This window comes from Alexandromys fortis, unplaced genomic scaffold, assembly GCF_014885135.2.
Source record: "Alexandromys fortis isolate MF-2015 unplaced genomic scaffold, M_Fortis_MF-2015_v1.1 scaffold_63, whole genome shotgun sequence".
Lineage (NCBI taxonomy): Eukaryota > Metazoa > Chordata > Mammalia > Rodentia > Cricetidae > Alexandromys > Alexandromys fortis.
The window spans coordinates 7688141-7703662 of NW_026067953.1; the positions used below are offsets into that span (position 1 = coordinate 7688141).

Here is a 15522-nt window from a genome sequence, read left to right on the forward strand (position 1 = left end):
CATCATGGCAGGATGCCTTACCATGGCCAGGCAGCCATGAGAGAACCAACTTGTGAAGTAAAGCCACGTTTCCCAAAAGTTCAGAGAGCCATGGTCCCCCAGTGAATGACCACACAGATGAGGTTGGGTCCTTGTGGCCTGTCACCTCTCACAGGCCTCACTTCTTAACTCCACTACCGTGGGCCCTTCACTCACAGGTTTTGGGGAGACACTTCAGATCCACTCTGTGATGCTGGAATGCAGAGAAAGCAAAGGGCCTCAAGTGTGGGGAGTGGTGGCCCAGTTTTCCCCCGGCACCATCAGGGTGTCCAAGATGCTCCCAGGCAATGAGCTGGACTTTTGAGTGCCCCAACCCCAATTCTGCTCTGTTTCGTACAAAAAAACACAGTTAGGCAAGTAGCAAGTACGTCTGGCTATTTTTTCTTTCACTTTGTGTGTGTGTGTGTGTGTGTCTGTATGTCTGTCTGCATGTGATGTGTGGTGTGTATGTTTATGTACGGTGTGTGTGTGTGTGTGTGCGCGCACACATCACCTATGTGTGCTCTGTAGTTGGAGATCTGAGGACAGCCTTGGGCTTGAGAGCCTTCTGCTTTTGGTTTGAGACAGGGTCTCTCACTGGTCTGAAATTTCGCCAAGTGGGCTAAACCAGCTGGCCAGTGAGCTCCAGGGATGGCATCTCCATCTCCCACCTCTGAGATTGCAAGCATGTGCCGCTGTGCCCAGCTTCTTAGGTAGGTTCTAGAGGTAGAACTCAGAGTCTGCCGTTCTTTGAGGTCAACTCTTTACTGACAGAGGCTTCTCAGCCCTATTTGTCTGTCTTCATAGACTGTTACTTTCTGGTAACAACAGTTAGTATTAATAAAACATAAAAATACAGTCTGTGCAGAAAAGTATAAAGGAGACAGAGATCTCTGTGTCTTGAAGTGAAGAAATCCATGGTGCCCAGTGCCGTCTCCATGTAGAGCCAGGGCCAGGTTCCCCTCTCCCACTCTGGGGGGAGGGGTGCTGTGTCTGTCTTCATGGTTATCCCTACAAGCGCCAGTCAGATTTTTCAGCCTTTCCCTCTGCATCCTCTCCCTCCACTCTCAACACCTCCGCCACTCCGTCCGACAGAGAAACTCAGGACATACTGTTCTGTCCTTTGTCACTAACCACTTCCGGTCACCCTTTCCATATCAGTACACAGCCTCCTCTTTTTTTTTTTTTCAGTTGCATAGTTTGTCCTTTATTTTCCTGATCCCTTATCAATGGGCACAGAGGTTGTTTCCAGCCGTGTCTCCTGTGCAAACCAGCCGTGTCTCCTGTGCAGACAACGCCCCGGTGGCTACAGGGAACACTGGTTGTTTCAGGAATCATGTTGCATGTGGCAGCTCTATCTGCAAAGATGACTCTCCTCAGCTGTGGGGTCAAAGGGCATGCATGCCTACAATTGTGCTATAAGTTAAAAGTTACCCTCCATAGAAGCTGTACTACCCAATGTTCCGGCCAGTTAAATGTCCCGTGGGAACTTTTTAATGGCTCTGTATTCTTTCAGTGTTTGTACTAAGTTCGGCATCTAAAGTTGCTTTCTCTGTAGGTCAAGGATGGATGGATATTGCCAGTTGCCTATAATGCCAATGTGTCTTTATCTGCTATTCCTTTTTTCTCCTCCCCCCCCCCTGCTCTGTGCTGGGCCTGGGCCATAGACATCCTCAGCACCAAATACAGATAGGAAGAGGAGAGAGGATCTTCATGGGTGAGGGTGTGACACCTTCACTGTTTGATTTTCCCTGTTTTCCTCAACTGTGAATCCTGCCCCAGAAAACACCTGCATTCTCGAGGGATCTCCTTGAGGTAGGTTCTAAAACAAAACGGCCTACTACAGATACACTTAGCCCAAAGAGGGTCAAGCCCTGAGTGGGACTGCATGGTGCAGCTCAGCCACACATGGGGACTCCTCCTAAGGAGAACTTGGCTTGCTTGGAGTTTCCAGACACCTCTGGTATATCCCCAACCCATAGCGTGGTCACGTGACGATTCAAAATCAGAAAGGACAGCTGGGTGCCCTGGAAGCTCCTGCCTCTCTCCACCACCAGCTTTCTGTCCCCTTTGGTCACCTCGTGGCCACCTTTCTCTCTGTCTCTACACAGGTATCCTGAGATCGTCCTGATACGAATGTTCAACACATGTGCCCAGAGCTTGTCCCTGCCACGGGGACTTGGGTCCTGTGCCTTTGAGGCTTTTAGCTTCAGTCCTGGCCGGTACATGGGTCGCTGAAGCCTGCCCTCTCCTTTCCTTCTCCATGTCTAGTGATGCCTCTGGGTGTCTCATTGGGGCGGGTGCAGGACGCCCGCTGCTCTTTGCTTTAATGGTTTATTTCTAGTTATGTGTATAGGCATGTGTCTATGTGTAGGTATATGCACATATGAGTGCTGGTTCCTAAAGAGGTGTCAGGTTCCCTGGAACTGGAGTTATAGCTGGTTGTGAGCCACCCAGTGTGGGTGCTTGGAACAAACTCAGATTCTCTGCAAGAACAGTGCACGCTTTAATAATGGAGCCATCTCTCGAGTCTGCCAGCAGCAATGCTTACTTCAAAAGTATTGTGATCAGCCTAGAATGAGCAGGTCTGTAGCAGAGCTGAATCAATATAATGGATGGGTGGATGGATCAGCGGTTGTACCAACATTATCGGGCTTTGTTTTCACTGAAGCACAGCCTCAAGCTCTTAGAACCAGCATATAAAGTGCTAAAGCCCTCACCCCCACTTAAATACATGTGCAGAGAGGCAAAGACAGGAGCAGTCACTGGGACTCTTTCTGCAGGCTGCCTGGTTTGCAAGCTCATGCCTTCATCAAGTTAGTTTTGTATCAGTTTCACACCTCCTCTAACAAAGCCACACCTCCTAATCCTTCCCAAATGGTTCCACCAACTGGGGACTAAGTATTCAAATACATGAACCTATAGGAATCCATTCTCATTAACAAACAAACAAACAAACAAAAAACCCACACAGCCTCCATCAGAGTGACCTGTAGACAAGCCTGTGTGGCATTTTATTGATCAGTGATTAATGTGGGAGGCCCCAGTCCACTATGGGTGGTGCCACCCCTGGGCAGGTGGTTTTGGAGTATATAAGACAGCAGGGGGAGCAAGCCAGTAAGCAAGCAGCTTTCCTCCATGGCTTCTGCCTCTGCTCCCGGTTTAGTTCCTGCCCTGACTTCCCTCAATGGTGGGCTGTAATCTGGACCTGTAAGTCAGATAAGCCATTTCCTCCCCCAAGTTGGTTTCGGTCAGTGTTTTATCACAGCAATAGAAAGCAAACAAGACCACACCCTAAGCACCCGGCAACTCAGCCCTTGTCATACCAATGGCTAAGAACCAGGATAATCACCTGCAAACTGGGACCTGATGGGAGTAGACAGTTCCACCCATAGTGAAGAGAAGCAGCCAGGGACAGAGACATAGAGGGTATAACACTGTGAGCAAGTCAGAGCATCTAAGAAACAGGGTTAGGGTTGGCCTGTCATGGTAGGGGCTGCCAGCGGAAGAGCCTGGGCACCGAAACCATTGCCTCTGTGGCCTTCGTGGGGCCCATGTGAGGGGTGAGTTTGAGTCCAGAGGGAACGCTGGAATCCATGGTAGATTCAGGAAGGCAGGGCTGGGAACAGGGCTGGGACTACTGACTTAAGAGAGACAAAGGCCTCTGCAGGCAGACATAAAAAGCTTGAAGGCTTCTGACTTGCCAGACCCCTTGATGTGGGCTGTGACGCATGAACTGAGGTGACCTGGTCTGCTCTCTTTGTTTCCGGGGGCCGGAAGACCTGCTTGAGTTGACTTCCCCTCTGAGGCTGTGGGCAGCCTGCAGAATTGGTCAGTGCTGGGCACAACTGTGGAGGATCTATCTTATCATACAAGTCTTTCAGTGTTAGGAGAAGGGAAAATCCGTAAAACATGGGCTCTGCTCATTATCCTTGAAATCCCACGTGCCTGTGGGTACTGGCCTGCACCTCTAACGGTCATTCCACGCAGGAAATGGGCGGCCTGTGTCTGTGGAACACCAGTGGAAGAGGTCTGAATCCAGCTACTTCTCCTCTGTCCCACAGGCCCTGGAGCTCTGCTTTGGGTCCTGAGCCTTTACAGCTCGGGCCAGCCCAGGAAAGAGGCAGCAGCTGGGGCCGAGCAGTGCACACTCAGGGAAAAGGATCTGGCAGAAGCGACAAGGCTTTCCTGGCCGCCTGCCTCTTCTGTGCTGTCTTCTGGGGCAGGGCCAGCCAAGCTAGAAAGAGAAGCCTTCAAAGGCCCACAGCCAAGGGTCAGATGAGACACAGAGACATGGAATTCACAGGGCTGGAAGGACCTTAGTCTTTGGCCTGAGAGAGGCCCAGTCAGTATATAGAGCAGCAGGCACAGCTGTTCTCCCATGTGGAGCACCCCACAGACATTACTAGTTGATCCCCACGTTCTTGTTCTGTGGTACCCTTGGCGTAACTCTCTGAGCACTGCCAAGCAGCTGGAGTTCATGTGGGAAGAGTCAACCTACCAGGCATCTGAGGTTGAGCACAAACATCTCCTTTTCCTGAAGACGTTGCTGAATAGAGAGAGGGGAGGGGTAGTGTCTGGTCCACGATCAGACTCCATGCCCAATGCCACACCCATTCTGCCGACAATGGCATTTGTTCTGAACCACTTGATTCATGAGTCCTTGTCTTCCTTCATGTCTACAACGTAATGTCACCCACAGACAAATTAATTTGCTGCAATTTCTGCAATTATTAATGATCTATAGGAAACTGATTCTTGCCACCTTAGGTCTTGTTAGCAAGAGTTGCATGGATACCTAGAATGTGGTCTGTCCATAGAAAGCAATGTGGTCTGTCGATAAGAAATAAAAGGTTGCCGAGTGGTGATGGAGCACGCTTTTAATCCCAGCACTGGGGAGGCAGAGGCAGGCGGATCTCTGTGAGTTTAAGGCCATCCTGAGCTACAGAGTGAGTTCCAGGACAGGATCCAAAAATACACAGAGAAACCCTGCCAAAAAAGAAAAAAAAAAGGAAAGAAAAAGAAAAAAGAAAGAAAAGTTGATTCAGAAGCCCTAATAGACTCTGCTAGTCACCACACTCAGGCGGGTGGACCTCGAGAATGTTCAGCAAAGTGGAAGAAACTGAACAGTGCCCAGGTCCACTTACAGGAAATACCTAGGAGAGGCGAGTCGGTAGAGAAAGCGCAAATGAGTGGAAGCTGGTGACGGGGGATGGGGACTGGCTGGTGACTAAAATGTCCTAAGATAGCTGCACAGCTGTGACAATATTAAAAACCATAGAGTTGGACCCTTTAAGAACTATTCCAAAAGAGACTGATTGGTCAGCATATTTCTTGAGGTGGTGTGTGCCAGCCTGCGGCTCGTTGTCTGTCTGGAAGAAGCAGCGGACAGATGTTCCCACTGAGTGCTGTTCAGCCCGGATGGCACAAGATCCTAAGTGGGAGGTACACATTCTGTCATCACGAAGTCGTTGGGGGAGGGCTGTATAGGGGCAGGAGGTTGTCACCACAGCCCTGCAAAGTGCAAGAGAAGCAGAGTCTCTCAATGAATCTAGAGCTTAGCGATTGGCTAGACTGACTGGCCAATAAACCCTGATCCTCAGCACTGGGATTGCTGGTGCACATTGCCACCCCCAGCTCAGTCCTCATGCTTTCACCCCGTCCCCCTCCGTCCCAGTCCTGCCTGTTGTCCCCTCAGCCTCGCCTCCCCCCCACACACTGGTCCGGGGACCTCATCACATTTAGCGGTTGTTATTTGCTCCATCCGTGATGGCCTGAGTTCTCGCCTGTGCTGTCTCCGTTAGTTCTTCACTCAGCACTAAGGCAGGTGGTATAGTCTCCTGGTTATACCAAGACCGTGAGGCTCGCAGGGTGCAGTAGCCTCAGAAGGAGGGTCTATCTTCCCTGGGACTGTGGCCTGCCTTATGCTACTGTGAATATCCTAAGTCCAGGACGTCAGGTCTGATGGCCCTCGGTATCGGCTGCTGCTCTTTGACCCAAGTCCTGTAGCTGTCACAGGAGAGAGGAACAATCCCCAAGGGCCTTCTCGGGTTTCTGCCACGATGTCCTAGAGATGGCTGCCCAAGCTGCTCCCTCAAAATGCGCTGGACTCCAAGTCTCTGGGTGGCCATGGACTGCCCCCCAGGCTGGGCTCTCCAATTCCTTCCTACCATGGATGTGCAGGCTTCTGACCTGACTTCAGAGCTCTGAGGAGGCAAAGCACAGATGTCAGCCACATGGCAACTGAGGATAGCAGCTGCTATCAGGCTGCCCAGGAAGGTGGTGAGCCCCTGTTCCTCCCCTCCATCTGATGGGGTGAAGGGCAGTGCTGGCTGGAGTAAAAGATTTGGGCTCCTCAGACTACCTTCCCCCGCACCTCAGAGAAGGAGCGCCAGCATATGGGCTTTTTGCTTCTTCAAACAAACGTTGGAGCGCAGGGCTGGCGAGGTGGCGCAGCAGATGAAACACTTTGCTGCCAAGCCTGACGGCTTTAACTTTGAGCACCAGGCCCCACGTGATAAAAATAAAGAACCAACCAAACTCTCACAAGTTGTCCTCTGACCTCCACACTGTTGTAGCAGATGGGATCCACATCCACACACAATAAATAAACATAATTTAAAATTTTAAACTATTCCAAGAAAACTCAGCGATACCCTGTGTTGCTGCAATCCAGCTGTGACATTCCATCGGGTTACCATATCTGCCTTGTCTTTCTTTTTAGTAGTCTTAGAACTTTGGTTGAAGGTTCCCTCACCTCTACCAGGGAGTACCCTCACCCCCATCCCTTGCCAGAAAATTCCTTTACCTTACATACACAGGGAGCACTCTCACCCCCTGGGCCAGGGAGCACCCTTCCCCCCTCACTGGGGAGTACCCCCACCAGGGAGTACCCTTACCCACATGGGTGAACTGTGGCCACAGAGGAGACACACAGCTGTCGTGAATGCTTTTGGCCTCGGCATGCAGTTTGCTGATTGCTCTCCGAATTCTGGTGTTTTCATTTGTTTGATTTTAGGACTTTCTCTTTGGGCTTCATTCCAGGCTCCTGGGGTAACTGCAGGAACAGAACAAAGAATTCCTGTGGCAGCTCCTCTCTTATGGATGTGAACACTGTGTCTCCCTCCTCCTCCCCTCTTCTATTCCCTGACTCAGCAGAGCACTAGATTTCTCAGGCCTTGTTTGTTTCGTTGTTTTTATGTTGTTTTGTTTTGCCTAACAGACCTCAGTGACTTATTCCCAGAGCTGAGGACATACGTCCCTTTCACCTCTGCCCCAGAGATGCAATGGGAAATGAACACCAACTCAGTCTTCAGGCTTCTGAGATTCTGTGCATTGGGTGGTGTCAGTTGCCTTGTGACAGCTGAGGGCTGGAAGTTTATCTGTTCATTTCTTATAGACTGGCACCGTGTGGGGGATGCCCATGGCATGTGCAGGCGTGGTACATGTGAGCAGGTGATATGTATTCTTGTGTGCATCTATGCATGTTAACATAGGCCAGATTTTGATGCTGAGGTCTTTCTCCACCATTCACTGCCTTATTTTTTGAGAACGGATCTGTCACTGAACCTGGGGCTTGCCATTTTGGTTAGACAGCTGACCAGCTGGCTCCAAGGATCCTCCCATCTCTGTCCCTCCCTCCAGCACTAGGCTACAGGCATGTGCTCTCACACTTGTGCTGGGGATCTGAACTCAGGTCCCCCTGCCTGCACAAAAGGTGTGTTGCCTACAGCCAACATTCTGCCCTGGAATCCGTTTTCCTGGTACTTGCTGGTGGTGGCCTTTGTCACCATCTCTAGCAGAGGAGGTGCTGGGAAGTGTGAGTGACGGTGTCTCATCTCTCAGATCTGACAGGCTGTCATGTGAGCGGACACAACCTTCGGGTTGTTCCATTCGTAGGGTATGTCCCCCTGGTGCTTGCCAACTTTTAGGACCTGAGAAACAGTCCTTCCTAGCCTCGGTCTGTTACCTGCTTTGCTTCCCAGTAAGTGAAGCACAATGGACATGAGGAATGGGGTGGATCTGGGTAAGACAAACTGGCAAGTGACTACAACGTCTAGGTGTCCCTGGGAGAAGCATGCGTGGTGAGCAACATCACTGCCTAGAGTCCAGGTATCCCTAGGAGAAGCATGTGACCACCCACGCCATTACCTGGTGAGGCCTAGCTGAACTGTTTGCATGGGCCGGGCTTCTCCAGCTCCATGGAGCAGATGAGGAAACTGTTGGTTTAAGATGATTTTCGTCACGGAAGCAATGTGTAATCATGATTCGAGCATATCTCAGAACTGTCTATAGTGACGCCTTGAGTGCCCATCTGGAAATTATTCCTTGTGCATATTTACATGTTTCTGTATGTATCTGTTCCCAAATAAGATTTTTTTTAAAAAAAGATTATTGAATTTTCTTTGCCAGCTACTACAAGGATATGCAAATGTAGAACTTAAAAAAAATCACCTTTTTCTAAAGTTAAAGGTTTTAACTTGTTAAAAAAAACTATTTTTATTGCAATGATCCTTTAATTACTTATTGTCTGTGGGGGTCTGTGTACCATGAGGTATGTGTGGAGGTCAGAGGACAAGATGTAAGGGTCAGTTCTTTCGTTCTACCGTGTGGGTCCTGGGGACCAAACACAGACCTTCAGACTTGGCAGCAAGCCCTTTTACTCACTGAGCCATCTCGTTGACCCAATTTTGGGGAACATTTTAGTGCAATAGTCAGAAACAGATTCCAGAGCCTGACCCCAGGAGGTTTCATCTTAGGACCCTTACCTTGATTCTGCCTGGCAAGACCCTTTCTCCAAGTCTCTACATGGGCACTGGGGTTGAGATTTAGACTCTCTTTTGGGCACACAGTTCAGCCCGGTACAGCAGTCATGAGGGTGGCAGAGCTCACGTCACTTCTGTGAAGCTCTTCCTGCCTCCTCTGCTTCCTTGGAGCCCTGTGCAGAGTATCTGGGCTTTGCCAGAAGGTATACTAATAGGTGGAGTGGCATGGCTTTTTCCTGGTCCTCCCATCTCTCCAACCCTCCGGTCTCTATCCAAGACTGCACAAGAGGTCTCAGTTCTCCCAGTAAAGCTTCCAGGAGCTCACCAGGCAGCCAAAGCCCCTGGCTTTTGGCCGGGAAACTTCTGTGCTCTCTCTTCCAGGTGGGTGGCAGTTAGCCAGAGCCCAGGCTGCCATCCCACTGCTCTGACCCCCACAGGATTTCTGAATTCTTCCCTCTTAGGTTCATTAGGCCTGTGACAGAGCCCAGACCTTCCTCACTGTTCCAGGAGCCTGCTCTCTCCATCCTTCCGGACCAGAGCTGCTCAGAACATCCCAGAAAAACTGGGTGCTGAGGGCACTGTGGACTTCTCTGGAAACTGACCGCAAGAACACGAGGCAGCAGAGTGTCCCTGGACAGCTGTGGGAGGGGAAGGCTGTGAAGCCACTGGAGCCATTGCTTGAGCCTTCCACCGAAAGAACATCTACTTGGAGGGCTTCTGTCTGCGGCAGAGCTCCTGTAAACCCTGGCCTATTTCCTTTCTGCTGTCAACTCTGTTCATGATGGCCCTGTCACTGTTACATGTCACGCCTGCTTGCTTCTTTATCTATGATCAAAGATTTCAGGGTACAGCGGCCTTAGCATCTACTGTCAGGAGGGAGGGCGTGGGTGTCAGAGTCTCTGCTCTGCCAACCGATGACAGGCACAGTGCCAAGAGGGTTCAGCCACTGTCAGTGACAGCAGAAGAACAGGCAAAGCTCAGATGGGCCAGCTCAGCGTGTGAGATCATGCCTCCTGCCTATCCCCTGTGGACAGTTGAGAATCCAGGTTTCCCGTGTCATCTGTCTTTAGCTATGACAGATACCATGTGGTTCCTTGGTTTCTGTCACTCTTCCAACCTCGTATGAAGTCTACACCTCCCTGTGGCCTTTGACGTCTTACAGAATTCTCTAGGCCAAAAAACAAACAAACAAACAAAAACTAAGGACTCTGAGAGCCAGCCTCTGTCTTGTTCATGCTCAGCATGGACCTAAAGAGGCCTCAAAGGAGCTGACTTGCCTTGTAAGCATCTTTGGATCCCGTGTTGAGCTGATCCATGGTGCTTGTCACTGCCAGCCATGGGGACTACACAACCTTGCTTGTCTGTCCACCAGCTGTCCTTCTGGCATGAGAAGAGTTCTCCCTGAGATTTGTTTCTTGGTCAAGAAACTTGGGTTCTCTTGGCAACTGTCTGTGTTCATGTCAGGCTGCATGTTTCCTGTACATTTGAACTCATGGGTTGCCCCCCAGGACCAGATGTGAGCAACACACAGATGTGAGCTCCATTCACTCCAGCCAAATGTGCGGAGTCCTCATACCCAGTCCACACAGTGGGAGATGGTAGCAGGAAGAGGGGAATGACAACGGGGAGCCCAGGCATAGGAACCCAATCGCTAGCTCTGCTGGATTACAAGTAAACACTGCTCCATCTTCAGCAGACTCTGCATCAGACTGGCACAGTAACTCCTGCAAAGCAAGGACGTATTTTTTTAAAGGTAATTAAATTGAAGCCCAGAGAGGTAAGATAAGGAGCCTAAAGTCACACAGCCTGATTTCCGATCTGGGCTTCTAGTATAGCAATTGGACTTCATCTGAATGGCCTTCACAGGATGTGAAGAATCTTATCTCAGTTTCCTGGAAAAGTAAAGTTACATGTTAGACATGCAAAAAAGCAGATTTTGCAGCGAACAGTCATATCTACCACTTACCCTTAATGTTTTTCTCTGTTTACATTATTGCATGCCTTCATATATCTGTAAATTTACTTTATTTTTGAGCATTCCAGAGGAAATTCTAGACCTCCCTGAATACATTAGCATATGGGGTGTTACCTACAGAGCGCAGTATTAGGTTACAGTTCTTTGCTGCTTTAGTACAAAATGGATATGAGCAAAGTAAACACGCAAGTGTAAGTATACATGTGTTTGGACTTCACATTGATTCATGGGATCTGTTTTCTTTTGCCCCTGGCTTTGATTTAGTGTGGGCATTTGTGATTGGCCATGTGGTTTTTCATCAGTGGGTCTCTTTATTGCTAGCTGTTCCCTTGTGTGGGAGTCCAGCCTCTTCATCCTCCTCCCATTGATGAGTACCTGAGCCAGTTTAGAGTTACTGCAAGTTAAGCTGCTGTGTCCATTTCCTTGCCCATCTTCTTACGGATGTGGACTTTCGTTCCTTTGGGGAATGTGCCAAGGAGTGGGACCTGCCATGGAGCCCGTGTGTTCAGGTTATGACAACTTGTCCTGTCATCTTCCAAAGTGGTTGTACCAATTTGCATTTATACCAGCAAACCTGAGAGCCTTCTGGAACCTGAGCCACCCTCAGCAAAAGGGGTGGGAATGGCCCTTATGTCAATTTCGTTGTGCTATAGTATTACCTTGTGCTTTTAATTCACATGTCTCTAATAACGAGGGATTTTTAGCACCTTCTCACCTGCCTACCGGTTCACACACGTTGTCTATGGAGAATCTGTTCAAAGCTTTTGACTTCCCTTTTTAATTGACTTGCTTATTACTCATGAAGTATGTGTTTTGCAAATATCTCCCTCCAGATCAACGGGCAGAGGCATGTGCATGTGTCTGTGTGTGCATGCATAGGTCCACGTGTGTGTACATACGTCTGTGTGTGCATGTGTCTGTGTGTGCATGCGTAGGTCCACGTGTGTGTGGAGGGAGAGAGAGGACAAGCTCGGGTGTTGTTCTTCTAGCACCTTCCATCCTGTTTTTTGAGTCAGGGCCTTGTGGTTTGAATACAAACGGCTTCCATGGGCTCAAATATTTGTCAAGCTTAGTTATCATGGAGTGGCACTACTTGAGAAGAATTAGGAGGTGTGGTCTTATTGGAGTGGGTGTGGCCTTGTTGGAGGAAGTGCATCACTGGGGAAGGGGGTGGGCTTTGAGTTTTCAAAAGTCCAAGCCAGGCTCAGTGCTGCCTGTGGATCTACATGTAGAACTCTCAGCTACTCCTCCTGTACCATGTCTGCCTGCATGCCAATATATTTCCTGCCGTGATGACAATGGACTGAGCCTCTGAAACTGCAAGCAAGCCCTAATTAAATGTTTTCCTTCATGAGAGTATCTGTGGTCATGGTGTCTCATCACAGCAACAGTAACCCTAAGACACTAGATCTCTCACTAGCCTAAACTTGCCAAGGAGGCTCGTCCACAGGGCGAGCAAGGCCCAGACATCCGCCTGCCTCTGCCTCCTCAATACTAGGACTGCAGTGTGTACCCTCATGCCCAGCTTTTTCTGTGGGTTCTGGGTATCAAACTCAGATTGGTGCTTTCCTGGCTGATGCTTTACCTCCAATCAGACCTGGGTAGAAGTTTTCAACTCTAATTCAACTATTTTTTTTTCCAATGGAGTAAATAGATTTATTTTTTGCTCAGAGCTGGGAAAACACTTCCCAGCACCCACCCCATATAAGCATATACCTTAGTGTACACCGCAGTACAGCAATGTCAGCAGCCCAACCAGAAAGTGAAAAAAAAAAAAAAAAGCAGCATTATTTATGGTGAAAAAGTGTATATTTAGAATTAGCCAGCTGGGCTCAGTTTAGATGATTCCGATCTTATTGGCAACATCCAGAGCATCATAATCAGGAGCCAACCGAACATACGCCTTCTTCTCTCCGTCGGGCCTTATGAGGGTGTTGACTTTGGCCACATCAATGTCATAGAGTTTCTTCACAGCCTGTTTGATCTGATGCTTGTTGGCCTTGACGTCCACAATGAACACAAGTGTGTTGTTGTCTTCTATCTTCTTCATTGCTGACTCGGTGGTCAGGGGGAATTTGATGATGGCATAGTGGTCAAGCTTGTTCCTCCTGGGCGCGCTCTTCGTAGCCGCAGGGTCTTGGGCCGCCGAAAGGTGGGCGATGTGCGGATCTTCTTCTTTTTGTGGCTGTGGACGCCTTTCAGCACTGCTTTCTTGGCTTTCAAGGCCTTCGCTTTAGCTTCGGCTTTGGGAGAGGCGGGAGCTTCCTTCTTCGCTTTCGGCGCCATCTTGACGAAAAGCCAACTATTTTTTTTAACAATAGTTTTTCCAACATTTTGTCTCATACTTTTGCTTATCAGCTGGAGTGAATCAAATTCCCATGGGAACTATAGGCAGACAGGCAGTTCAAGCAGGAGACTGGAGGATATGCAGGTTCCATGCGGTTGATGGACAGCTGCCTTTCGGGGATTCCTTTCAGGATGAGAATGCCTTAGATATTAGGGCACTGGCCTGAATTCTTTAGGAAGTGGGAGCCGCAGAAGCTTTTAGAGCAAAGAAGCATAACATGAGGTCCCCATGACTCAAGTTAGAGTCTGAAACAGTTTCCACTTGGTCACCGGAGAGCACCAGCCTGCAACTCACGATGCTGTGAGGACTATGGAGAGAGGGAGTGCATCCGTCTCTGTCTGCAAAGATGGCAGACTTAGGAAACCCGAGGTCTGGTCCAGGGAACAGGGTGTCAGGGGGCCCCTCCCTCAGTGTCTACTTAGAGAAAAGGCTCTCTGGCTCCAGAACTCCTGGGGTCCCCTGCCCTCTCTGACTTCACCTTCCACATGCATCCCTGTCACCTGCCCCCAGCCCTGAAGTTCCTCCTGGACGCCTCTTTCCCAGACACCTGCAATTTCCAGTCTAAAGTCACTGTGTACTGGGGTCCTCTTTGGCCTCCCTGCAGTTCCACTGCCCAACCTACTCCACCCATCTCTTTTCTCTCTGGGTGATTTGTAGGGCTCCCTTCTCTTTCTTTTTCTTACCATTTTGTACATTGTGGTCACCTGGGCCTAGGATGCTCTCAGCCTACATTTTCAGTATGGACCAGTCACTCTTAACCCAGTGACCAGCATGGCAAGCCCCACTGAATGGTGCAGGTCTCTCTTGTTCGTGGTGGTGACTACGTGGGCATGGACAGGTCAGAATGGAGCTAGCTGTACACAACAAGCCATGTGTACTTCTTATAGCCTGCCAGTTGTTCTTCAACGAAAAGGTTTCAAACCCTTCCTCAGGGATCTACTCAGATGCCACCATGCTTCTTTGAGTTCACCTGGGCTGAAATTAGCCACGGTGTCCACTTTACTCTTGTTATTTTTAGTCTCCTCTTGTGCCTTAGCTGGCTGCTTCTATGTATGTCTTACTTGCTATAATGAAACATGCCTTACATAGAGACTCAGCTGTTGATATCATTTCCGCAAAGGGCCCTGGCCACATAGATGTTAAATGAGCAAATAGGGTTGATTCAGTCCTTACTCGTTGTTCACCTTCTCGCAGCTCTCTGAAGAATGCGCTGACCATTTCCTTCTGTGTCCTGTTTTCAGTCCTACTGCAGATGCTGGCAAAGGAGACGGAGAGGAAGACGAGGAGAAAGACAACATGAGGCTTGGTCTGCCCGCCACCCCAAAGAACTGCATCCCACGCCAAGGCATTAGTGTCCTGGAGAAGCTGGTGAAGACCTGCCCAGTGTGGCTGCAGCTAGGGCTAAGCCAGGCGGAAGCTGCCAGGATCCTGCAGCGGGAGGTGGCTGGGGTAAGTCAGTTCTGTCCACCCCAATGAAGGGGAACTCAGGATGCACCCCACTGAAGTAGCTGCATGCAAACAGCTGCTGTTCACTCTTCTTCTTGCCTCCCTCTGTTCCTCTGTCATGGCGTTTGTCTGGAATCAGCAGTGGGGAGGTGAGGCATGTGCTAGTGGTGCCTTCTGGGGCATTCAGACACCAGAGATACAGGACTGTGCTGGCTTTCTCTGACTTTGAGGCCTGGGTCAATGACCAAGGACAAGGAACCAAGTATCAGAGGAAACATGGTTTAGATGCCCCTTGTTTATGAACAAAGTCAAGAGGCCATGTGGTTTCATCAGCAGATGTTTTGGAGTTGGCCTTTGAGGTGGTTTCTGGGACTCGTTTTTTGTTTCTTTGAAATGAGAGCTTTAATATCTTCTCTCCACATGCTGTTCCTAGTACATGGGAAGAGAGATTGAACGGTAGATGGTGGATGGGTGAGTGGATGGATGGGTGGGTGGGTGGATGAATGGATAGGTGCGTGGATGGATGGATGGATGGATGGATGTGTAGTGATGAGGCGAGCAGGCCTTCTTTTCGTCCCGCCCAGCTCCCACACAGCTAGCTTTACACCCAAAATAATTACCCAGAAACTGTATTCATTTAAACACTGTCTAGCCCATTAGTTTTAGCCTCTTATTGGCTAATTCTCACATCTTGGCTAACCCATTTCTAATAATCTATGTAGTACCACGAGGTGGTGGCTTACCGGGAAAGATCCTAACCTACATCCGTCTTAGGTCGGAGAATCATGGTGTCTGCTTCACTGCCTTCTTCCTCCCAGAATTTTGTTCTGTCTACGCCACCTACTTAAGGGCTGGCCTATCAAAAGACCAAGGCAGTTTCTTTATTTAACCAATGAAATCAACACAAAACAGAAGACCCTCCTACATGGGTGGGTGGGTGGGTGGATGGATGGGTGGGTGGGTGGATGGGT

The 15522-nt window shown here is 49.5% G+C and overlaps 1 protein-coding gene across 4 annotated transcripts in view; it reads left to right on the top strand.

Annotated features, from left to right (window-relative positions):
• Rin3 (Ras and Rab interactor 3) overlaps nucleotides 1–15522 on the top strand; it is a 111770-nt gene that overhangs the window by 15424 nt on the left and 80824 nt on the right. For all 4 annotated transcript variants that reach the window (XM_050151445.1, XM_050151447.1, XM_050151446.1 and 1 more), the window contains exon 2: nucleotides 14347–14554. In XM_050151445.1, coding sequence (XP_050007402.1) covers nucleotides 14402–14554 — 153 coding nt within the window. In that variant the 5' untranslated portion in view covers nucleotides 14347–14401. The remainder of the gene's footprint in view (nucleotides 1–14346; nucleotides 14555–15522) is intronic.